Source organism: Mesocricetus auratus, unplaced genomic scaffold (genome assembly GCF_017639785.1).
Source record: "Mesocricetus auratus isolate SY011 unplaced genomic scaffold, BCM_Maur_2.0 Super-Scaffold_100055, whole genome shotgun sequence".
NCBI classification, from domain to species: domain Eukaryota; kingdom Metazoa; phylum Chordata; class Mammalia; order Rodentia; family Cricetidae; genus Mesocricetus; species Mesocricetus auratus.
In genome coordinates, this window is record NW_024429232.1 from 4025312 (window position 1) to 4050836 (window position 25525).

At 49.4% G+C, this 25525-nt stretch overlaps 1 protein-coding gene across 5 annotated transcripts in view; it reads left to right on the plus strand.

Moving 5' to 3' along the window:
* Positions 1 to 25525, plus strand: part of Mroh1 (maestro heat like repeat family member 1) — a 63465-nt gene that overhangs the window by 6092 nt on the left and 31848 nt on the right. For 4 of the 5 annotated variants that reach the window (XM_040736346.1, XM_040736349.1, XM_040736345.1 and 1 more), the window contains exons 3-12: positions 2673 to 2751; positions 4408 to 4553; positions 11366 to 11497; positions 11954 to 12116; positions 12291 to 12389; positions 17871 to 18022; positions 18391 to 18531; positions 18826 to 18918; positions 23624 to 23702; positions 25038 to 25151. In XM_040736346.1, coding sequence (XP_040592280.1) covers positions 2709 to 2751; positions 4408 to 4553; positions 11366 to 11497; positions 11954 to 12116; positions 12291 to 12389; positions 17871 to 18022; positions 18391 to 18531; positions 18826 to 18918; positions 23624 to 23702; positions 25038 to 25151 — 1162 coding nt within the window. In that variant the 5' untranslated portion in view covers positions 2673 to 2708. Of the gene's footprint in view, positions 1 to 2672; positions 2752 to 4005; positions 4024 to 4407; positions 4554 to 11365; positions 11498 to 11953; positions 12117 to 12290; positions 12390 to 17870; positions 18023 to 18390; positions 18532 to 18825; positions 18919 to 23623; positions 23703 to 25037; positions 25152 to 25525 lie in introns of those variants that run through there. The other variant, XM_040736348.1, reaches the window with a different exon arrangement.

Sequence of the window (25525 nt, forward strand, 5' to 3'; positions counted from 1 at the left end):
AAACCCTGTCTCTGAAAAACCAAAACTAAAACCAAAACAAACCACTTTGGGGCTGAATGTGGTGGCATATTATACCTGTGATTTTTGCACTAGGGAGGCAGGGGTCTGATTATTGCAAATACAAGTCCCATACATCTTTTCTGTCACTTCACTGGAAGAGAGTGAATGCATGGGATCAGTTTGTTCTGTTTCTTTAACATTTTATTAATTAATTAAAATTTTTTGAGACAGGATTTCTCTGTGTAACTCTGGCTATTTTGGAACTTGTTCTGTAGGCCAGGCTGGACTCAAGCTCACAGAGATCCACCTGTCTCTCTCTCCCGAGTGCTGGATTAAAGGAGTGCGCCACCACTGCCCCGCTAAGATTTTTTTCTTAAATATTCTGTTTTACTTTATTTTGTGTGTGAGTGTTCTGCCTGCATGTATGTAAGCACACTATGTCCATGCCTGGCCTGTGGAGACCAGAGAGGTTTGTTGAGTCCCTTGGGACTGGTGTTGTGACAGCTGCCGTTTGGGGGCTGGGAACTAGCCTTGGGCTCTCTCTTGAGCACAGTACCATCTCTCTGTCCTTTGTTGTTCTCATTTACATGCATATGGCCCGTTTGGCCACATGTATGTAGGTGTTCTTAGAGGCCAGAAGAGGGTGTCAGATACTCTGGAGCTGGAGTTTTGTAAGCTCAGCTTGGGAAGCAGAACTTGGGTCTTCTGCAAGAGCAGCAAGGGCTTGTAACTGCTGAGGTGTCTTCTCCAGCTCCCAGCATCTTTAAAAAAATATTTTTAGCAAAAAGATGCAGAAATCCACAACTAACCATTGGGCCAAGCTCCTGGAGTACAATCGAAGAAGTGAGGGAGGAGTGATAATATGAACAAAGGAGTCAAGACCATGATGGGAAACCCACAGGATAGCTGACCCGAGCTAGTGAGAGGTCACTGACTCAGGTCTGACAAATGGGAAACCTGCATAAGACCAGAACTAGACTCCCTTAGTATAGGTGACAATGGTGCAGCTGGGACAATATATGAGGTCACTGGCAGTGGGTCCAAGATCTAACGCTAATGCACAAGCTGACTTAGTGGAGACCATTATTCTATATGGAGAGACACCTTGCCCAGCCTAGACACAGGGGTGTGGGGGTGGGGAGGTGCCTTGGTTCTCCCTCAACTAGATGATGGGACAGACTTAGTAGACTTCCTAGGGGAGGTCTTACCCTCTCCGAGGAGCAGATGGGAGGAGGGAAGGAATGGAGGGAGTGGGAGAAGAGGAGGGAGGGGGAACTGGGATTGGAATGTAAAAAATAAATTAATACAATTTTTTTTGGTTTTTTGAGACAGGGTTTCTCTGTATTGTTTTGGAGGCTGTCCTGGAACTTGCTCTGTAGACCAGGTTGGCCTCGAACTCACAGAGATCCACCTGCCTCTGCCTCCCAAGTGCTGGGATTAAAGGCGTGAGCCACCAACACCCAGCAATACAAAATTATTTTTAGCATTTCTTGTGTGTGTGTGTGCTTCAGAGAACAATTTGTAGAAGCTGTTTTCTTCCTTCACAATGTAGGCTCTAGGGATTGAACCCAAGCTGTCAGGCTTGGCAGCAAGCACTTTTTTACCCACCAAATCATCTTACTGTTCTATTAAACCTACTTTTTTTTTTTTTTTTTGGTTTTTCGAGACAGGGTTTCTCTGTGGCTTTGGAGGCTGTCCTGGAACTAGCTCTTGTAGACCAGGCTGGCCTCAAACTCACAGAGATCCGCCTGCCTCGGCCTCCCAAGTGCTGGGATTAAAGGCGATTAAAGGCGTGCACCACCAACGCCCGGCTAAACCTACTTTCTTGAACTGAAAATTTCACCTGCATTTATTTATTTACTTTTTTATTTTGTTTTGTTTTGTGAGACAGGGTTTTTTCTATGTTATAGCTCTGGCTGTCTTGGAACTTACTTGTAGACCAGGCTGACCTGGAACCACAGTGATCCGCCTGCCTCTGCCTCCTGAGTACTGGGATTAAAGACATGCGCCACACCGCCTGGTTTTCACTTGCTTTTTGCTTCTGTTTCTCCGAAGGCTGATGTAGTTTTTCACTTTGCCTTTGCTCTGATGGGGAGGCCGTGGTTGGGAAGGACTGAGGGTTGGGAGGTGATTGAAGGAATAGAGACATGGAGGGTTATCTGACATGGAGGACCTGGCAGTGCTATAGGTGGACAAGTGGGTCCTCCCATCTGGTAGGTTCTTAGAGTAGTGACCTAGGCCTTGAGCATGAGCCCAGAGCGAGGAGGCATGAGTGCCCGGTCATTTGTGGGACTTTACTCTTTGTAACCATGTACCGCTGAGCTCACAGTGTGGAGAGCTTTGGTGCCCACTGCTCACCTTGGGGTGAAGAGGAAGTTGCTTCAGTGTTTGCCAGTACTGTGAGGATAACACCACATGCCAGTCCTAGACGTGCTATGGGCTGCTGTCCTGCTGGTGGGGGCTGGAACCTGGGAATGCAGGAGAGCTGGGGCTTCCTGGCGGTCGTGGGATGTTCTTCCTTTCCTGAGTGGATCAGCCAGCTGTGATAGAGATCTTCCCTAGTCCCTAGGACAAATTCATTTAAATTGGGTGTTTGATACGTAAATAGCAACTAATCCTGGACTTAGTGTGGTGGAGATAATGAATAAAATCCCATGTTCCCATTATTCTAGGTTGGGGAGGAAGCTATCCGTGTTTACACTGGAGAGATGGAAGCCAAGACCAGAGAAATGACCAGGCCCTACATAAAAAGTGAGTGCCTGTGGGGGGCCACTCCTGCCCAAGTGCCCTCCAGCTGTTAGAGCTGCCAAGGCGTGTGGTACTCCATTGCCTTCCCAGCTCAGGCAGGAAGGTGAAGATGTTGGGATGAGGGAGGTGCTACCTACATTTTTACTGTCCCTGGAGGCCAGGTTCTGTGTGTACAAGATGGTATGAGGGTGTGGCTGCTCACATCACACTTGTAGAACAGGTTCTGAGATGTGCTTTAGAATAGAAGGGCCAGGGATGGTTTATTGGGTTGAACCAGGCCTTATGTAGTCAGATCTTATTAATTGGATCAACCTATTGATTCAACTGTTGCGTTTTTTGAAGTGGAGAACGGTTAAAAAGTCCCCTTTCCTGTTCAGGATGAGGAACCCTTCTTAACAGGGAGACAAGTTCACCTTGGGAACCTATCTGTTGTGATGCTATTGCAGGTGCCTCCAGATAGTCTCTTGTGACATTGTGGTATAGGTATGGTGTCTGGGGAGCAGAGGCCCAGTCTGGAGGGTCTTTTTTTTTTTTTTTTTTTTTTTTGGTTTTTTGAGATAGGGTTTCTCTGTATTGTTTTGGAGGCTGTCCTGGAACTCGATCTGTAGACCAGGCTGGCCTCGAACTCACAGAGATCCACCTGCCTCTGCCTCCCAAGTGCTGGGATTAAAGGCGTGCGCCACCAACGCCCGGCTCTGGAGGGTCTTGTTGGGGGTGGCACAGTGTCTGTGGTTTGCCAGTCTGGAGGGTCTTGTTGGGGATGGCACAGTGTCTGTGGTTTGCCAGTCTGGAGGGTCTTGTTGGGGATGGCACAGTGTCTGTGGTTTGCCAGTCTGGAGGGTCTTGTTGGGGATGGCACAGTGTCTGTGGTTTGCCAGTCTGGAGGGTCTTGTTGGGGGTGGCACAGTGTCTGTGGTTTGCCAGTCTGGAGGGTCTTGTTGGGGGTGGCACGTGCTTGAGGGTCTTGTTGGGGTGGCACAGTGTCTGTGGTTTGCCAGTCTGGAGGGTCTTGTTGGGGGTGGCACAGTGTCTGTGGTTTGCCAGTCTTGCCTTTACTGCAGAGAGCTTCTCTCATTTGTTTAGATCTGGCCTTGCTAGTCATAGTCCTATGGGACAGATGCTGTGATCGTCTCCATTTACTGTTCATTACCAGTGTCCTGCCCAGTGCCACCCTCCTACATGTAGGAGTTGGGTGTGTAAAATCCAACTGTCTGTGTCCTGCACTCAAGGAACTTTCTGGAACTGTCTGTGTCTATGGATCCTTTGTGGAGCCCTGTGAGTCTGAGGATAAAGTGATGGCCTGTAAAAGTCCAGGCATTCCTTCTCATAGCTGGGGCAGCCTTGGGAGTGCTGCTAAAGCTGTGATCTCTGACAGCTTCTCAGTGGTAACCAGAGTCTAAGCCTTGTGTCACTTGGCCCAGCTGGCCACACACTCAATGTCCGTGATCCCACAAAAGTATGGAAGTACAGGGGGGACAATCAGGGAATGTGGTCAGTACAGAAGAAAGGAGTGACTTTTACCAGAGATAACAGCTTCAGTCAGCAATGATTGTGTGGTCAAGTCTATTGGCCCTGAGGCTTGGAATTGCCCTTGGACGTGCTGGTAGGTGTCAGCCATGGTGTGCCTGGGCCTGAGCACACTGGGTTTTGTCCCTGCAGAGCTGTCCTTCACCCTACTGGACTCCATCACCGACAAGGACCCTGTGGTGCAGGAGCAGGTCTGCAGTGCGCTATGCTCCCTCGGAGAGGCACAGCCAGACGAGATGCTCCATGCCTGTGAGGAGTACCTACGGCAGCATGACAAGGTACCCTCCCCTTGGCGACAGTGAGCCGCTTCATCTCTAGGGTTGGGCGATGAGGCATTCTGTCAGCAGAAAGTGCCCTGTGTATTCCCTGTATGACAATGTTTAAAGACGGTGATAGCTGGCTGTTCTCCATGGCAACAATGGCTGTGTCTTATGAACTGGTGGCCTCACTATGAGGGGACTGGACTGCCACTTCAGTGGACAGCATTCATGAGCAGAATCCCTTTTGCACACTGAGTGGGGATAGGATGGCTCCCTTGTATGAGGGACTACAGGCTGTTTCCAGGTCTTATTGGCTGAGCGTCTGTGGTTCTTGAGAGTCCAGGCTCTGTGTTGGTCTGGGTGCTGCTCCAGGTTTGCAGACAACCCCCCACTTTCCATCCCCTTCCAGAGAGCTGTTCTAAGAACACAGGACCTCTGCCACCACAGAACATCCCAGTGTGTGGACAAGCATGGCTCATGTAGGAGGACAGGAAACTCGGGCTCTTTTTGCTGTGGGATGTCAAACTGGTAGCCCCACGTTGCTCTTACCTCATGAGGTCTCACTTGCTTTGCTTTGAACGTATGACCCTCGTTCCTTATTCTCCAGAGTGGTAGGGCTTTGGTTTATTTTCTTTGTTTTTAAGACAGGGTTTCTCTGTATAACAGTCTTAGCTGTCCTGGAACTCACTCTGAAGACCAGGCTGATGTTTCGTTCACAGAGATCCACCTGTCTCTGCCTCCCAAGTGCTACCACTGCCAGCCTCTCCTTCCATTAAAAAAGAAAGAGTTGCTTTATTTTTATTTATACATGTCTCTGTGTCAGAGGTTGCCTGTGGAGGCCAGAAAAGGATGTTGGGTCCCCTGGAGTTGAGAGTAACAAGCAGCTGTCATCCACCTAATGTGGGTGCTGGGAACTGAACTTGGGTCCTCTGGAGGAGCAGCAAGTGCTCTTAACTGCTATGGCCGTGTCTGCAGCCCCTCTCCTGTCTTTGTGTGGGTTCTGGAAACTGAACTTGGGTTGTCAGGCTTGTATAGCAAGCAGCTGTTTGCTGAACCATCTCTTCAGGCCCGTGGGCATGAGTTGCATTGTGTTGCCTAGACTGCCCTCCTTATCTAGTCTCCCGGCCTGTTTGTTTGTTTGTTTTGTTGTTGTTTTGAGACAGGGTCTCTCTGTCCTGGAATTTACTGTATAGACCAGGCTGACCTTAAACTCACAGAGTTCCACCTGCTTCTGCCTCCCAAATCCTGGGATTAAACGTGTGCCACCATGCTCATCTGTCTTCAAAACTCTTGAGTGGCTAGGGCCATGGGTACCAGGCACCATTCTCCATGGTATTTATCTCATCTGCCAGCTGTCTCCTGGGGAAACAGCTTAGTTCTATGAACATAGCCACTGGCATGTGATACCTATTGTGGAGGCCTCCTCTACCTCCGCTTTCAGCCTGTCCAGCAGCTTTATTTATTTATATTATGTGTACAGTGTTCTGTTTGCATGTTTGCCTACAGACCAGAAGAGGGCACCAGATCTCATTACAGATGGTTGTGAGCCACCATGTGGTGGCTGGGAATTGAACTCAGAACCTCTGGAAAAGCAGCTTGTGCTCTTAATCTCTGAGTTATCTCTCCAGCTCGGTACTGCTGCTTTATCCAACTTGTTAGGAGGCTGAGTAAAGCTGGACTTATTCTGAAGTCTACGAGAGCTGCCATATTTGGCATGGCTTGAGTGTCTGCTGCAGCTCCTCTTTGGGTTCTAAACAATGCCATGTGTTTTGTTCTCTCAGAGTCAAGCACACCACAGTGGTGCTGGCCAAGGCCCTTCCTTCTCTGTGTGGCTTAAAGGCTTCTTGCTCTAATGTACTGGTTGGTGTAAGAGTTCAGTTGTCACTTAAGGCAGCTGCTGTGCTCATTTCCTGAACTAGAAGTCTTCCCTCTTTTCTGCCTTTCATATTTTTTTTCCACTGAGTTAAAAACAAAAGCAAAAAACCTATCTCACTGCGCAGCTGCAGTGGGTCTTTGTTGAATTGAGAGCTCTGGTCCTGATATTGTAGGGTGTGGCCTTTCCCTGGCCTCTCACACTAGCTCCTATGCTTCCTAAGAGGCCTGGGCCTGGCCTGGGCTGTGTTTGTCACTATATTTACATACACATCTCTCCCCTGTGCATCTCCCCATACAGCATGCACTTTTTTCTTCTGGCTTGACTGATAACATATTCACATGTAACTTTTCACTCACATTAACAGCTCAACAGATTGATTAATCCAGTAGCACTGCTATGATCATTATGTTGATCAGACATAGATCCACAAGAAAGTGTGGTGCCCACAGATAGCTCCACCTTCAGCCAGATAACTTGAGAATCTGGTGGCTCCCAGATGTAGACCTTTGGCAGAGGAGCCAGGCTAGGGGTCAGCAGCCACAGAAGGGGCACAGTAGCACAGGTGGGGCCGTCTTGCTTGGCTGCAGCTTGCACCTTTTCAGATAACCCTGACTCCAAATTGGGCATGAGAGAAAAGGTCTTCCAGTTGCTATTTTGGGATACACGTGGTACCTTATGGTTAGCTCTAGTCTGGGCTTTGTGTGGCCCTTCTGTCTCTGCCTCTCAGGTACTGGAATGATGGGCATGTGCAGTAGGCCTGCCTCGTGTGTGTGGTGTTGGGAGTTGTGTGTGTTAGCCAGGTGCTTGCCGCTGTGTTACACTCGGGGTCCAGGGCAGAGGGCACTAGACTGTGTCTCTATTGCTTTCCTGTGCTAGGCCTCATGGTCTTACACCTAGCACAGGCCACCACTCTCCACGGATGGTTCTCTTAGCTGCCAAGATCCAGTTCAGGACAGACTCCCTGGAGTAGATAGACATGGAGGTGGGGAGGAGAGGGAAAATAGTAAAGCCATTGTTTTCCCATGGTGGCTGAATGTTTTCTCTTCCTTTTCCTTGCCACCATTTTCAACTCAAAACACATCCCTGTCTGGTGTCCAGTCCCTGGCATTCCATCGTGACACGAGGGATTCTGGTCTGCTTGTCAGTACGTGGGTACTTATTCTCTACACAGAGGTTCTGTAGGCTGTGTTACCATGTTTAGGACTGGCAGCAATCTTACTCCAGTGTAGAGGTCAGATACAACATTGGCTGTGTGAAATACAGCTAGATGTTAGAGCCTATCTTCTTAGGGTTTCTATTGCTGTGAAGAGACACCATGACTACGGCAACTCTTGTAAAGGAAAACGTTTACTTGGGGTGGCTCACTTACAGTTTCAGAGGTTCAGTTCATTATTGTCATGCTGGGAGCAAGGTGGCATGCAGGCAGACATGGTTCTGGAGATGGAGCTGAGAGCTCTGCATCTTAACTCACAGGTGACAGGAGGTGGTCTGAGTACTGGGCATTGCTTGAGCATACATGAAACCTCAAATCCCGTCTCCACAGTGGCACACTTCCTCCAATAAGCCCATACCTACTCCAGCAAACTTCCTAATAGTGCCACGCCCTTTGGGGGCCATTTTCTTTCAAACCACCATAGACACCAACATCAATACATAAATCAGTGTTTGATTCTGTATTAACCAGAGTAAAGACATCACTACAGTCCCACTTAGCTTTTCAGACATAGCAAGAAATACACACTCAGTCTCTCTCTTCCCTCCCCCCTTCCCTCTCTCCCCCCTGTTGTTTTGGTTTTGGTTTTTGGTGTTTTTTTTTGTTTGTTTTTTGGTGTTTTTTGTTTGTTTGTTTAAGACAGGGTTTCTCTGTGTACCTTTGTAGACCAGGCTGGTCTGGAACTCACAGAGATCACTCTGCCTCTGCCTCCCAGGTGCTGGGATTAAAGGTGTGCGCTACCACTGCCTGACTTGGTTTTGGTTTTTTGAGACAGGGTTTCTCTGTGTAACTCTGGCTGTCCTGGAACTCGCTCTGTAGACCAGGCTGGCCTCGAATTCAGAGATCCGCCTGCCTCTGCATGCGCCACCACCACCTGGCTAAAAGTTTTAATCTTACATTTTTAAAAATGTTTTTAAAATTTGTTTTTTATGTGTGTGTGTGTATGTGTGTGTCTGCTTGTCTATGTGTACCACATAAATGCAGTACCCATGGAAACCAGAGGAGGCCATTGGACTTGCTGGAGCTGAGTCACCTGATGTGGGTGCTAGGAACGGAACCTTGATCCTTTGCAACAGCAAGTGCTCTTAACTGCTGAGTCATCTTTCCAGCCTCTATGTCTGGTTTTCCTTTGACACTTTCCTTAGAGAATCCAAGGTGACAGAGCCCATCTGCTTCACCAGCCCCTGGAGATGCCCTGTTGTACTTCAGGGGGAGTAAGTTTCCAGAGCAGCATAGCTAGTCAGTGTGCTGGAAGCGTGAGTGCCTTGTGAAGCTTTCTTCTCTGTGTTTTTCTGTTAGAGAGAGGCAGAGTTTTCCCGAAAGCACCTTCATGAAGGTGAGGGGAATTAGAAGCCTGGGGCCTGGAGGAGGCAGAGGCGACAGGATCTCTGAGTTGAAGGCCAGCCTCCTCTAACAGAACGAGTTCCAGGACAGCCAGGGTTACACAGAGAAACTCCGTCACAAACAAACACAAAACAAAACAAAACTCCCAAAAGATGAGAACCCTGGGAAGCCCATGTGTCTTTGAAATGTGCCTCTGGGACCAAGAGCCTGGAGGAGGCTGGAAGTATTTGCTTCAGATAGCTGGAAGAGATGTTCTCACTGTGTCACCAGAGCTGTGCTCCAAGTTCCTAATGCTTTTGATTGAGTGGAAGCATACCAGTTCATATTAGTTTTCTGTGCTTCATCAACAACCCTTTCCCCTCCCCATGACACACTGGCCATGGCTCCTGTCAGGGGAGGGACTCTTGCAGGAACACAATGTTCCTGGAAAGAGAAATGTGAGCCCAGCCAGCTGAAGTGGCTACCCTTCTCTGTGATGACCAAGAAGCACCATCTCAGTGTGCATACAACCCCGCCCCCACGGTGCACCAGCCTTCAAAATCCTTGTCCTGAAGAAACATAGCATAGGGCAGAAGCCCTTTCCTTAAACTGGCAGGGGCCTTTTCTCTGGAGCTGTTTGTGATCTATACTAGTTAGTTCCTGGAATGAATGTCTCAGCCACTGTGGCTCAGGAACGAAGGGTAATCATTTGTAGCTCATGTAGCAGGCACCGGCAGCCAGCAAGCATGCTCATCTGCTTCTGGGCCAGGGCACTTGGTTGGATAGCATGTGTGGCTCCCCTCCCTCCCTCCCCCCTTCCTCCCTCTCTCCCCCCTTCCTCCCTCTCTCCCTCATCCTTCCCTCCCCCTCAACTTCCCCTCTGCTCCCACCCCTGCTCCCCACCCCATCCACTCCTCCTCCGCTTCTCTCCAGAAAAGGACAGGCCTCCCATGGATGCCAACCAAACATGGCATATCAAGTTGCCATAAGACTAGGCGCCTCCTTTATCATTAGGCTGGATGAGGCAGCCCAGTATGAGGGAAAGGGTCCCAAAAGCAGTCAACAGAGTCAGAGACAGCTCCTGCTTCCACTGTTAGGAGCCCCACAAGAAGACCAAGCTACACATTGTAACATATGTGCAGAGGGCCTAGATCAGTCCTATACAGGCTCCCTGGTTGTCGCTTCAATTTCTATGAGCTCCTAGGAGCCCAGGTTAGTTGATTCTGTGGGTTTTCTGGTGTCCTTGACCCCTCTGGCTCCTACAATTCTTCCTCTCCCTCTTCTTCAAGATTCCATGAGTGCTGCACAGAGACCTGGGATAGGAACCAAACACAACTGAAAAAAAGTTAATGAAATGATTCCTAGTGATACTCTGCTGTACTCATAGATTGATACCTAGTTCAGTTGTCGTCAGAGAGACCTCGCCCAGCAATTAAAGGAAACAGTTGCAGAGACACACAGCCAAATATTTTAATTATTTTCCCTTTATGTACGTATGTATTTTCTATAGATGGGTGTTTTGCCTGCATGTGTGTCTGTACACCACATAGTGTACAGTGCCCAGGGACTCTAGAAAACAGTATTGGATGGATCCCCTGGGCTGGAGTAGTTATAGATAATTGTGAGCTGCTGTGTGGGTACTGGGGACCCAGGTCTTCTGGAAGAGCAGCCAGAACTCTTAACTGCTGAGCCATCTTTCAGGTCCCATGTGTAGCTTTCTTAACTGAACTGTACTGTCTTACATAGGTCCCAGCTGACTTGTTCTCCCTGCTGTGGTGGGCACATGGCTGTGGGTGAGACAGTTTGTGGCATCGGTGAAGAGGTGGTTCCAGTGCCTGTGGAACACTACCCTGTCCTGGGACTGCCCTTGCCACCCAGTGCAGGCTACTCCCACTGTGGGCAGCTGGGAGCCTTCATTTGCAACCCCTCCACAACTCCTTAATGGGCCTAGACAGGTTCCACCCCAGGCTTCCAGGACAGGGGGACTTCAGAGCTGCCAGGATAAGAACGACTGTGTCAAGGGTTAGTCCAGGAGGGTGGCTCAGTAGTGAACAGAGAGGGATCATGGCTGAAGGAGGGCAGTGGTGGCTGTGTTTGACGTTGAGCACATTTATAGCCCTAGGAAGGGCCTGGCTGCAGAGAAAGGTGATTCAAGGAGGGGATGTCATCCTCATTCCTGGGAGGCCGAGTGTGGGAGGAAGAGTTGCTCCAGGAGACCCTGCTGGCAATACTCAGAAGGTCGCCAGCTCATCACAGGACTGCTCTTGGCCTTCCAAAGACACAAAGGCACTTACATGGGCTCTGAGGCTCCAGTGTGCTCTCTTTTAGGGCATTGCCTTGCCTGTACTAGCCCCTGTAGAAAACGGTGCAGAGAACCTGGCTACTCTCAGGACATTCCCTGGGAACTTCTCTCCTCAGCTGGCTCATCCATACCGTACGAGGGTCCTGAGGGCCATGGAGACAGTACTGAGCAGTCATATCCACGAGCTGGACAAGGACACTGCTGGCGTTGTCATCCTCCTGGCTTCCAGTGAGATGACTAAGACCAAGGTGAGAGCCTCTGGCCATGCAGGCTGGGGAGGACAGCTCCTTTTCTTTGGCCTTTGTCCCATAGCATCTGGAACAAGGCTGGAGTTTGACGGCAGAGACCTCTTGGTCCTGTGTACCCTTCAGGGCCAGAGGCAGAGGCTCAAGCGGAGAGCAAGCCTGGGGGTGAGGGTAGGGAACCTGTCCTCAAGCTAGTGGCTGCACGCAGCCCTCTTCATCACCAAGACTCACCTCACCCGTTCTTCCTGCCTCCTTCGTGGCTTCTCCCATAGGCATCAGAGCCCTGTGGAAGGGAGGTGGGCTGAAGGTCATGCCGTGTGCTCTCTGACCTGTATTCACTAGGAGCACTGGAGCACAGCAGCTTTTCCTTTCCTAGGCCCCACGAAGGGCAGAGTAGTGTCTTGTTGTATCTCTTGAGAGGTGCAGGGAGGGATCAACCCGGTGACTTGTGGGGTGCAGGAGCTGGACAGTGACTGGCAGCAGGCAGCAAGCAGTGTCCTGGTGGCCGTGGGGAAGCAGTTCATCAACCAGGTGATGGAGGAGATGCTCAGCAGGTTCCACCCCGGCGTGCTGCCGCACCCCTCCGTGCTGCACACACTGGCCAGCCTCTCAGTGTCCAACGGTGAGTGCCATTGTGACTCTGGTCCCTTGATGTCCCTGAGTAGCTCTGGGGGCCTCTGAGGGTTACCTGGGGTTCTGATCTCATACCTCTGGGGGGCCCTTCAGAGTCTTGAGGGAGGGCGTGGGTGGGAAGTGGACTGGGCCTGCAACCCTTGTGACAGCCTCTCTCTTACAGCATTTGGCATGGTTCCCTTTCTGCCATCCATCCTGAGTACCATGCTACCCATGCTGGGTATGGCCAAGCAGGATGCGCTGAGGGTGGTGTTCTGCTGTGGTAAGACAGTGGGCATTGCCCATCTCCTCCACTTCCTGAACTGGGACCCCTCTTGGGAGACTGGGTACGAAGATAACCCTGTGTGATAGGTGCCATTGAGATGGGTGTGGGCTGTCTGCCGTTGAGGTATGACTCAGTTAGCCAAGCCACTGCTGAGGTGAGGCTGGGTAGGGGCTTGCACTCACAGATGTAGCTTGCCCCATTACTGCCTCTTTCTGATGCTGGGAACGGCGTCTCCAACCTCTTGTTTTATTCAGAGGCCTGGACAGGCCTGGAGAGTGGGGAGTCTTTGCTCAGAGCATTGCCTCCATTTCTATACTACACGTTCCTAACTAGCAGAGTGGCCATTCACTTGGTGTCTCAGACCATGGTGGGAAGGACCACGTTCACGTCTTCCTACCATTCTCGTGTGGCCTGGCTCTGCAGCCCTTTGTGTGCTTGCAGGGGACCATGGACAGGTTGTGGCCTGCACATGGTACCTACCGGTAAGCCAGGCTCTCAGTGGTGGAGGGCCTTCTTCTGCTGAAGTGACACAGAGGGTCACTAGGCTCTCAGTGGTGGAGGCCTTCCTCTGCTGAAGTGACACAGAGGGTCACTTTGGTGAAAGTGGAGTCAGAGGCCCTGGGCTACTTGCCAGCCACCGCACTTACTTCACATGTGTGGCCTTGGGCTTCCTGGGTGTTCAGAGCCCCTGACATCTAAGCCTTTCTGGGGCCCTCACGCCTCAAGTCAGGATTCTTTACTCCCGCCCAGCCCTCCCGTGTGGGGTCTGTTAGAGAGCTCTTGGATTTTCTGCCCTTTTCCTCTCTCCTCATAATGCAAAGTCCAGGACTCTAGCTCCTGCCACCTCTCCTCAGTCGTTGCGCTCCGTCTCTCTTATGCCATTGTCTGTGGACACGCCTTCCCCTAGTCCCTCCTGCCTGTGATTGAGAAGCAGGGCCAGGTCACTGTGTCACACAAAGTATGGGATGAATAGGAGATTTGTAGGCACAGTGTGTGCTTTGGTGAGCACACGTTCAGAGAAGAAAGTGCTTGACACAAGTGGCAGGGCCTCACCCAGGTAGAGGTTGTAGAGAGTCTCCAGCAAAGAGGAAGGAGGCTGTGCTTTGAGCATTTGGTACTCTTTCTGAGTACTAGCTGCTATTGCTTTGTGGTCTCCTGAAAAATAAACGGTGGGACTGAGCCTGGCCTGCAGAAAATCAGGAAACGCCCTCTAATTCCTGCTGGGCACCTCTCATGCTGGAGCAGCTGGGTACAAGCAAGATGAATTTTTTTTTTTTTTTGGTTTTCCAAGACAAGATTTCTCTATATAACAGTCCTGGCTATCCTGAAACTTGCTCTGTAGAATTTGAACTCACAGAGATCCTCCTGCCTCTGCCTCCTGAGTGAACTCTCTTTTGGGTGGGGGGGGCAGGGTCTTATATTGACTGGCTATGTATCTGAGGCTGATTCTGACCTCTGGGTCTTCTGCTGGGATCACCGATACGCAACCACTCCTTGGTTTATGTGGTAACGGGGCTTGAACCCAGAGGGTTGTGCATGCTATGCAAACACTTTATCAACTGAGCTACAATCTCCAGCCCTGTTTTGTTTTCAGAGGGAGGATCTCTGAATTTGAAATCATTTCTGCTACCTCAGCTTCCTAGTTGCTGAAATTGCTGGTTAAAGTCATCCAGGCTCAGCAGGGTACTCCTAGAATGCCTCCGACCTGCAATGCCTGTACTGCTCACATCGGGCATCCTTTGTTTGCTGCTGGAGGATGCAGTAGTCCTGTGGCCAGAACAGCCTCAGTCAGCCTAGTGGGATCTCTGGTTCTGGCCATCTGAGGCCAGGTGTGGCCAATGTTGACAACCTTGAAAAAACAGAAGGCAGTGGACAGAAGTCTGACAGGAGGCCATCCATAGAGGAGTGGGTAGGAAGGTCTCAGACTGGCAGGGTTGAGGCCAGCCTGGCTTGCTGCCTGAGATGGCAGGCAGCACACAAGCCCCACCTCTGAGGAAAGCCAAGTAGGAAGGTGGCAACAAAATAAACAGAAACTGTGGCCTGGGGATATTAACAGTTTGGGTAAGAGGAAATTACCAAAAGGAATGCTCTGTGACTAACATTCAGGAAGATAATAGGGAGAGTGAACTCATGAAGCAACAGTATGTCACCATCCATTAAGGAACTACAATCAAGATGAATAAATCAAGCTATCTAGAAATATGGTGAGAGAAGTGGAAAACATCATAGAATGATTGGATGTTGAAGATACTTCTGGGGAATATGGTAGAATTCAGAGTTGTAGGAAATAGACAAAATGGAGAAGAAAGGGCTAGTGGGTGAGACCATGGAGCCTGCATTCCAGTGACAGACACCTGGGAAAGAAAACAGAAGGCTGTGTGAAGTCCCACGACTCCATGATGAGAAGCAGCGTCAGACAGGATGGCTGTGGCACACCCCGGTCACCTGGCAACTGTCTGCAACTCCAATGGAAGTCTACACACTGGATCATAACGCAGCCCGTGCCATCCGAGTGAGAGGGTGAAACAAAGGCTTCCCAGAGAATCAGGTCTCAGAAATTCCCTAGAGAAGCCGAAGGGTGTGACACTGAGAAGGAGGACACCCAGATGGTGGCATTCTTACGTGGTGGAAGGAGGCTAGGCTGAGTGTCCAGTGATGTCATTCTCCAAGGCTGTGTGGGTGACAAGCACCTGCAGAAGCAGACAGACACCGTCCGTGGAAGAGGATTTGGCTAGCAGGCCTCTACTAGAAGGGTTAGTGGATGTGAGGGGCCAGCTCTGAACAGCGCTGTGGGAGAACTTGTGGCTCTTACTCAGCCATAGCTGCTTCCCAGGGAAGGACATTGGCATCAGGGTGGACCTCTTTCACCCTGAGTACATGAATTCTAGTAAGTTGTGAGGCTCTTATTTCTGGAAGTAACATTCTTATCCCCAAAGACCACTCTGACTAAGATCCTTGAGATCAGAAGGAAAAGCCTTGGGGCTGAGAGGAGCTGATGAATCCCGAATCTCCTGCAGTTTCTAGGCCCTTCTGATCTTAATGTCAGCAACCAAGAGTAGAGGGAGTTGAGGCCATTGCCTACCTAAACAGAACCTGCAGAAGCCCATTCTCAGGGAAAGGGGGACTGACCAGTGAGCATTTCACCTGGGGCCCTGCTGGGAAGGTAGTTTTTGGTTTTTTGTTTTCTTCATTCATTTCTTTTAAGTTCTCTCTTTGAGAGTTTGTCACTGTGGTTTATCTCTATCAATGAAGGGTTCCTCTGTCTGTCTGTCTGTCTGCCTCTCCCTCCCTCTCTCCCTCTCTCTCCCTCTCCTCTCTCTCTCTTTCTCTTTCTCCATCCCCCTGAGATGGGATTTCACTGTGTAACAACCCTAGCTGTGAGCCACCACGCACAGCAAGCATTTCTTTTAGACTGGATTGGAGGCCTTGGCTAAGGCTCTACTTTGTAAGTGAGCTAAATTAGGTGTGTCTTCTAGACATCATCCTATGATCATTCAAGACTGTCCTGGGCTCTGGATGGGGGAGCCACTGCTGTGGAGTTGAAATCCCAACATGAGCATGCAGCAGTGTCAACCGCCATCATATGTGTGTCGGCCTAGCACAGAGCAGACTCAGAGTGGTTTTGGAATGTTACAATGGAGGCTATGAGACAACAGTGAAGAAATAAAAGAATGAACAAGCCATAAGAAAAGAGCAAGTTCGCTGGGCGTTCGTGTTGTACGCCTTTAATCCCAGCACTCGGGAGGCAGAGGCAGGCGGATCTCTGTGAGTTCGAGACCAGCCTGGTCTATAAGAGCTAGGTCCAGGACAGCCTCCAAAGCCACACAGAAACCCTGTCTTGGAAACCCGTCCCCCCCCCAAAAAAGAGCAAGTTCTATGAGAGAAAAAAAAAGCTAAATAAAAGTATCAGACACTAAATTTTCTACTGAGAAGGGGGTGGTGTAGATATACAGGGAGCATGGGCATAGGGCCAGGGTCTAAGGATTTCCTGAGGGCAGCCAGAACCTTTGAGACGTGGGGCCAAGGGAGAAGGGGTGGGGTGGAGCAGGTGGCCGACATGTTTGCCATCTCTCCCTCCACAAAAGGTGAGAATCCTCATACCAAAAAGCACAGCAGATCCAAAGAGGTCCATGCCAAAACCTGGACACCATGAAGTAACTTCTTGGGGACCCTGACCGTGTAGAGCCACACCCCTTCCTGGGACCCTGAACCTCATGTGACAGGAAATGACATGTGTGGTAAAGCCAGGCTCAAGTTTGAGTCACCACTTTGAGGTCTAAGAAGGATTAGAAGACTCACAAAGCGATGGAGGGTTCCCAAGTCCATTTGATGGGCACACCCCAGCATCAAAGCAGGCACGTGACACTTGGTCATTGGTGCTCAGTGCTGGAGAGAGGTGGTAGCCTGAGAATCCTGAGGACAAGACCGTGTGCATTATGACTCTCTATACAAAGGCTGCAGGAGCATCCTACTGTTTGTCCCTGATATGTGTTGAACCATTCCTGTGCAAAAGAAAAGGGTCAGTTTCCAGGTTCTTTTTTTTTTTTTTTTTTTTCTAAGACAGGGTTTTCTCTGTATTGTGTTGGAGGCTATCCTGGAACTTTTTGTAGACCAGGCTGGCCTCGAACTCACAGAGATCCTCCTGCCTTTGCCTCCTGAGTGCTGGCACTAAAAGGGTGTACTACCACTGCCCGGCTTCCAGGTTCTTTTTATGATCTGAGAATTAATATTTGCATGAAGATGCTCCATTTACCACTCTGCATATGAACCATTAATCAGACGACTTTGGATTATATGAATGTGGCTTCAGCAGGATATGAGCCCTTGGTGGATGGACTGGTTCCTGAGGGTGGGAAGCACAGAGATTCTGCCTCAGTGCCCACCCTGCCCCTGTTGCTCTGCTGCATTGTCTCGGCCTCCAATCCCAGCCTTGTCTTTTTGGGCTTCTCATGTGACTGCCCACAGCAGTTCAGAGCCTCTGCTCTGTCCACCTGTACCCCGCTCAGGCCCAGGACATAGCCAAGGAAGGCCTGTTACAGCCTGGGCCTCTTTCCTGTTGCCTCACACTGGGCCTGTCAGCCCTGGGGGGGGGCTTCCTTCTTTTGTCTGTGGTAGACACGGGGCAAGGTGATTTCACGGTCATTGGGTCAGGATGTTGGTGGATTGGTATCATCCTGGGGGCTCAGAGGAGAATGTATTCCTTCCCTCTTCTGCTAGTTTTGGGGCTTCAGCTCCCACTCGCTCTCCATTATCTACTTGTGACACTAGACAGTTTTCTCCCCATCTTTTATTTTCAAGTCAGGTTCAGGGCCACGCTCCTGTGTGTGACAGGCCTGTAGACCCATGGTGTAGTCCAGGGGTCACCATCTAACCAGGCGCTGGTCTAGGCACCATGCAGATTGCCTTGGGAGCTCATGGGCAGCACTGGGGAGCCAGTGGGGGAGGTCAGGAGTTGCTCTGACTGTGGGGTCATCACAGCTCTGCAGCACTTCAGTGAGAGTACCCTGGAGTACCTGGCCAACCTGGATCAAGCCCCAGACCCCACAGTCAGGAAAGACACCTTTGCTGCTGACATCTTTGGTGCCTATGACATCCTTTTCCACCACTGGCTGCAGAGCCGAGATACCAAGGTACAGCTATGACCCATCCAGGACCAAGGCTCAGCCCGTGAGACTTCCTTCTGCCTTTGCCCTTTCTCTCTACCTGGGTAGTCTAAGGGGGGAGAAAGAGGGCCTGAGTTCCCGGCCTACAGTTGGTGCCTGGGAGGTAGTGAAGGGCCCCTACATCCAACTAGAGTCAACCTGTCGCAAGGCTTGAGGCCTGGTCATTGTAGGCCCCTGTGGCACCCGCTCTCTGCCCTCACACTAAGTTCTACCCGGCCGCCGTCTGACCTCTTGCCATAGTTGTCCCATACTAGTGCCTGGTAGTGAGTCAGGCTCACCTGTTAGACCTGGGGCTCAGAGGCGAGCAGACAAGGTGGTCTTTGCTGTCTTTTCAGCTCCGGCTCGCAGTGGTGGCAGCTCTGGGTCCCATGAGCCACCTGCTTCCCTGTGAGAAGTTGGAAGAACAGCTCCCTAAGCTCCTCCCTGCAGTACTCAGCCTCTACAAGAAGCACGCAGAGACCTTTCAGATATCCAAGGTATTTGGAGGGCACGGCAGCAGAGCCCCAGATCAGATCCTAACTTAAATTTTCGTGTTGGTTTACCGAGCACTGGATAGGAGTCTGGGAACCTGGACCTCTACCTGTCGAACTGTCCTGTGACCCAGAAAACACCTTTCCTAATCTGCCCCCAAATTCTGGAGGTTAAGATATATAGCTTCGTCATTTGGGTCTTAAAGGGGATCAGTGTTCTCCTGGACCGCATCACAGGGCCTCAGTTCCCATTGTGGGGCAGAAGGTGGACTGAAGCCATCTCCTTCCTGTCTTGAACAGAGCCTGGGCCAAATCCTCGAGGCAGCTGTGAGTGTGGGCAGCCGCACACTAGAGGTTCAGCTTGATGCCCTCTTGGTGGCTCTTCATGCTCAGGTAGGCTGGGAGATGAGTATTTGGATGGTGGATCTCGTGGGGATGGGCCCTTCAAGTGAGCTGCCCCGTGGGAGCACAGGGACTGTGATTTGGAGTGGGCGCTTCAGCCACACAGCCCTGGGATGGGCTTCCTGAGCACTGTGTGGGTGTGGCCTCCAGGGATGAGGCAGCATCTTGTAGCCCAATAGTGGCAAGGGCAGATGATACGGTTTATTTGTTTCTTGTCTATTCTGTGACCCAATACAGCAACAAGGACAGCTTCTAAAAGAAAGTGTTTGATTGGGCTTCAAGTTTCAGTTAGGGTCCATGATGGTGGGCAAAAGCATGGTAACAGGAACAGCTAAGAGCTCACACCTTGATCTCCAAGTAGGGGACCATATTGCTTAGGGTTCTCTAAAGAAACACAAGTGCTAGAGTGTGTGTGTGTGTATGTGTCTCTCTCTGTGTGTGAGTGTGAGTGTGTGTCTCTGTGTGTGTGTGTATGTGTGTGTCTCTGTGTGTGTGAGTGTGTCTCTGTGTGTGAGTGTGAGTGTGTGTCTGTGTGTGTGTGTCTCTGTGTGTGTCTCTCTGTGTGTGAGTGTGTGTGTGTGTATGTGTGTCTCTCTCTGTGTGTGTGAGTGTGTCTCTGTGTGTCTCTCTGTGTGTGAGTGTGAGTGTGTCTCTGTGTGTGTGTATGTGTGTCTCTCTCTGTGTGAGTGTGAGTGTGTGTCTGTGTCTGTCTGTCTGTCTGAGATTTATTAGCATGGCTTACAGGCTTGGTCCAAGTAGTCCAACATTGACTGTCTCCTGATGAAAGAGACAAAGTTCTGGTGGTGGTCAGTTAATGAGACTGGATGTCTCAGCTGTTCTAATCTCTAGAGTCCAGGGAGATTTTAGAGAGCTGCCAGTCTACAGTCTGTGTTGGAATTCTGAAGATGTGGGTTCTAGCACCAGCAAAGGAATGCCTCAGGAGCAGGATCGATAAGCTTTCTATCGAAAGTGAGGGCAATCAGGCAAAAAGCAAAAACTTCTCTTATCCCTGGCCTTTTTTTTTTTTTTTCTTTTGGTTTTTCAAGACAAGGCTTCTCTGTTTGGAATTGTTTTGGAGGCTGTCCTGGAACTCACTCTGTAGACCAGGCTGGCCTGGAACTCACAGAGATCCTCCTGCCTCTGTCTCCCGAGTTCTGGGTTTAAAGGCGTACGCCACCAACACCCGGCCATCCCTGGCCTTTTTATGTAGCCTGCCACCAGAAGGTGTAGATCTCCTTACCTCAAATGAGCTAATCAAGGAAATTCTTCATAGTCAAACCTAGCTGCTTGTTTTATCTCTGTTTATGTTTTTATGTGTATGGATATTTTGCCTGCATGCATGTCTGTACCACCAGTCTCTGATACTATGGAGGCCAGAAGAGGATGTCAGATTCCTGATACCCGGAGTTAGATGGTTGTGAACTGCCATGCAGGTGCTGGGAATCAAACCCAGGTACTTTGGAAGAGCAGCCAGTGCTCTCAACCACTGAGCCATCTCTCCAGCCCACAGCTGCTTAGGTTTTAGAAGATTCTAGATGTAGTTGACAACTAAGATCAGCATCACAGAGGCAGAGACCAAACTGGAAATTGTGTGAGTCTCTTGAAACCTCAAAGCACATCCTCAGTGACACACCTGCTCCAACAAGGCCACTCCTCCTAATCCTTCCCAAACATTTTGACCAACGGTATTTGAACATATAAGCCTATGGGGCCATTCTCATTTAAATCACCTCATACAGGAACCCCTGGATGAGGAGTGGCATCCAGTAGGATAGGGTGTGTGGCACTGAGGGCTGGCCCAGCAGGTCCCAGAGGGAGTTACAGTGGTAAGATGGCCTGAGGCTACCTTGTCTATTAAGGAACTGAGCGAGAAAGGAGATGGTGTACCCTGAGTCACAAGATTCCATTGCAGGAAGTACTTCTATGAGAAATTATCTGGCTGGATGTTCTCCCTGTGGGTCAAGGAGACTGAGAACTCTGCTCTACACAGTGTGACCAGCAGAGGGAACATGAATCTGTGGAACTTTGTGGTTAAGAAAAAAGTAGGAGCTGGGTAGTGGTGACACATGCCTTTAATCCCAGCACTTGTGAGGCACAGGCAGGCATGCCTGGGCTCTAAGTTCCAGCCTGGTCTACAGAGTGAGTTCTAGGACAGCCTGGGCTACCCAGAGAAACTCTGCTCAGAAACAAGCAAGCAAAACCCACATCAGAATCATGAATTTTTCAGGAAAATAGACAGATCTTAGTATCTTTTTAAAGTTTATTATTGTGTGTTGAATGAAAGCAAGCTTCTTGATATAGTTTGACTAAGAGCAAATCTGAATTTGAGTTCTCTAGTACCCCCCTTTTTCCTTCTATTTGTAGTCTGTAGACACTGACTTGTATATTTTGTGTGTTTGATCTGTCGCTATTGCCTTTGTATTTTGCCTGTATGGTATGTGTGTCTGTCCTTAATAGCATTCTTTGCTTTTTGTTTGTTTGTTTGTTTGGTTTAGTTTGGTTTTTTGAGTGTTCTGTACTTATTGAACAGTACAAAAACATGGTATGAGAAAGGATTGAAGGACATTTCTTTTACAGAAATCTTTAACAGTTTTACAAGGGAAGTTCCTTACTGACCCTAAATAGCACCTGAACCCACACAGATGTTATCAACCTATCCACGTGTTACTTCCAACATTTATGGAATATTTTTTGTTTGTTACTTTCAACATGTTGGCTGCTTTCAGCAAATGATTGTCACGGTACACATTTTCTGGATCACGGGCATGGGAGAATACATAGTTTAAGATTGTTCCTGAAAGTGGTGGCGCACGCCTTTAATCTCAGCACTCAGGAGGCAGAGGCAGGCGGATCTCTGTGAGTTCAATGCCAGCCTGGTCTACAGACCAAGTACAAGGACAGCCAGAATTGTTACACTGAGAAAGCCTGTTTTGAAAAATAAAACAAAACAACAGCAAAAGCAAGAAAAAGATTGCAGCTATGCATTTAACTTAGGTTGTAAAAGCTGACTACGTAGACATAGTGAGGCTGGTTACATTCTCTCTGATGGTCGATGCCGGCTGTTTGGCTGACAGTCATTTTACAGCAAGGGAGAATCTGAAAGTTAGGGAGTCAAAGTGCCCCATCTTCCAACATCAGGAGGGTTTCCAGTAAGAACTTGCCATTGGGTTCATGAGATGGCCAGTGAGTGACGGTGCTTGCCGCTCAGCTGGACGACATAAGTTCACTCCCTGGAGCCCACATAAAGGTGGAAGGAGAGAACCAACTCCATTGAGTTGTTCTCTGATCTCTGCATAGCTGCCGTAGCACATCTATACTCGCCCCACCCACTAATAATAATACTAAGTAAATACTTTAAAAAACTTATTGGTGCTGGAGAGACAGCAGGTTAGCACACTTTATGTTCTTCCATGGGACCTGAGTTCAGTTTCCAATATCCACATGACTCTAGTTCCAGAAGATCCAGTGCTGGTACCAAGCACACATCTGATAATTATACATACACATAGGCAAAATAAAACTTGTATATATACAATAAAAATGAAGAAATCTAATTTATTTATTTTTGGTTTTTTGAATCCTGTGTAGTCCTGGCTGTCTTGGAATTTGCTCTGTAGACCAGGCTAAGAATTTACCAGGCTGGCCGGGGCACACCTTTAATCCCAGCACTTGGGAGGCAGAGGCAGATGGATCTCTGTGAGTTCAAGCCTGGTCTTCAAAGAGAGTTCTAGAACAGCCTCCAAAGCCACAGAGAAACCCTGTCTGGAAAAATAAAACGAAGGAAGGAAGGATTAATTTACTAGGTTAAGTGTGGTGGCACATGGTTTTAATCCCAGCACTTGGAGGCAGAGAAAGGCGGATCTCTGTGAGTTTGAGGTCAGCCTGGTCTATAGAGTGAGTTCTAGGACAGCCAGAGCTACGCAGTGAGACCTTGTTTTAAAAACAAACAAAGCGTAGACTGGAGTGGCTGATACTTGTTGCTCTTGCAGATGATCTGGGCTTGATTCCTAGTACCCACAGGACAGCTCACAACTGTCTGTAACTTAGTTCAAGGGAATATGGTAGTACCCTCTTTTGACCTCCAGGGGCACCAGGAATGCATACATTTATTCAGGCAAAACACTTATACATATAAAACAGTAAAGTCGATCTTTATTTTATTGTGCGTGTATTGGTGTGTTCTGCCTGCATGTTTATCTGTGCTTCATGTGTGTGCCTGGTACCACAGAGGTCAGAAGAAGGTCTCAAGTCCACTGCAACTATAAGTTACATTGTGAGCTGCCATATGAGTGCTGAGAATTGAACCCAGGTTCTCTGGAAGAGCAGCCAAACCTCTTAAGCACTGAGCTATCACTCCAGCCCCTCTTTAAATTTTTTTTTTTTGTAAACTGGATGCTGGAGAGATGGCTCAGAGATTAAGAATGAACACTGGCTGCTCTTCCAGAGGACCTGAAATCAATTTCCAGCAACCACATGGTGGCTCACAACCATCTGTAATGAGATCTGGTGCCCTCTTCTGGCCTGCAGGAATACATGCAGACAGAACACTGTATATATAATAAATAAATAAATCTTTAAAAATTGTTTTTGAAAAAACCAAAAGCAGCAAAAACAAAATAGGTTTCCAGTACCCCCAGGTGAGATAGAGAGCAGTAGGACTCTGTCACCATAATGTCTGTCCTGTCTCCTGGATCAGATTTGTGTGCCTGTGGAGTCCTCAAGCCCCCTGGTGATGAGTAGCCAGAAGGAGGTGCTCCGCTGCTTCACGGTGTTGGGTGAGTGGTGGTATCTTCTGTACGGGAAGCCTCAGAGACATGTCTGAACAGTCCTCTATCTATCGAGACAGGGTTTCTCTGTGTAGCCTTGGCTATCCTGCAACTTGTTCAGTAGGCCACGCTGGCCTTGTAATCAGAGATCTCCCTTCCTCCGCCTCCCTCCTGAGTGCTGGGATTAAATGCTTGTGCTACCACTGCATAGCTATTATTATTATTGTAATAAAAACAAAATAGATGATTCTCATGGTCCTTTTAGCTCAGCTGTCCTTGAATTCATGATCCTTCTGCCTCAGACTTCCAAATACTGGAGTTCACTCATATGCCTTCATGTCTGGTCATTTGTTCTCTTTGAAGAGGATAATAGTAAGCAGCTTCATGGCTGAGGAGTTAGGGACTCAAGCAGGGTCTTGGTTTAGCCACAGCCCCCAAGCACCTGATCTTCAGTGAAGTGAATGTTATAGCCCTACTTCTTTCTCTTCTTCTAGAGGCTTCTGTCTCCCAGTCCACAGTTCTGTCCTTGACCCTCATCCACAGTCTGCTACTCCGCACCCCTGTATGTGGTGCCTGGCTCTGGCCATCAGTCTGGCATTAGCTGACCCTAGCTCGAGGGGACAGCATCTTTCAGTGCCTCTGCTGGGACCTGGTGCTCTAGGACAGTGAAAGCTTTGTCTACCAACTCTGCTCCTGGTGTTTGTATTCCACCAGGGCATGCTCTCTAGTTGAAGGTCAGGCAGAGGTGTGTGACTTGCCAGTTGCTGAAGACCAGTGACATCAGCACCTATGTAGAGCCTGGAGGGAGGGAACATGGGGAGACTGGTTCACCTGGCCCAGAGTGTGGTGTGAGGGAGGGACACTAATAAAATCACAAAAGTGAGAACTCACCAAGGTAATTTCCTAAAGGTTCCCATTGGCAATGATATAGGTCCAGGCTCGAGGTCTGTGCAGGGTCAGGGACTGAGTGCTTGGGAATTGTTCTCTAGCTGCAGACTAGCCCAGAAGCAGGAGGATCTCTGAGGGGTCCCTTGTGAATTAAGTTGGAACAAGTCCAAGGTCTGAGTCTAACATGTGCCATGTGGTCCAACCATTGGTGTTAAAGCCCGTGTGCTCCAGCCCTTCCCTTCATAGAGCTACTCTAAGAAGACATTGGGGTGAGATTGATGGCTAGGGAGTTCTGTCTTCCTGCATCCCCACAGTGATGATTTGCTTTCCTTTGGTCCTGGGAGGCTCCAGATCCAGAGTGACCAAGACACACATACCCAGCCCTGGGGTGCTTAGGACGCAAGCACAGGCAGGGAGCCAAGGCTGTCCGTGTCTGATGTGCGTTTCGCCCTGCAGCCTGCTGTTCCCCTGACCGACTGCTGGCCTTCCTACTGCCCAGGCTGGACACCAGCAATGAGAGGCTCCGTGTGGGTACCCTGCAGATCCTGAGACACATCATCAACTCGGCTGGTGAGTGTCTGCTGTGACTGTGACTGCAGGCTGGCCATCTGTGCCTCGTCCCGTGTAGGGCAATACCAGGGTAATGTCCATCTGACAGACGAGAGGCGCGTCCTTCTTTGAATTACTATTAATAATAGTATTTTACCTTGGTGGTATTCACCATTGAACTTTGTCATTGTTATTACTGCTTTGATAAGACACTATGACCATGGCAACTTCTAGAAGAAAAGGTTTATTTGGAGGTGGGGGGCAAAGGAGATCAACCATGTGCAAATAGGAATGGAATAGAGTTTGGAAACCTCAGAGCCCTCCCCTAATGACACGCCTCCTCCAACAAGGCCACACCTTCTACTCCTTCCCAAACTCTTCTGCCAACTGGGTAC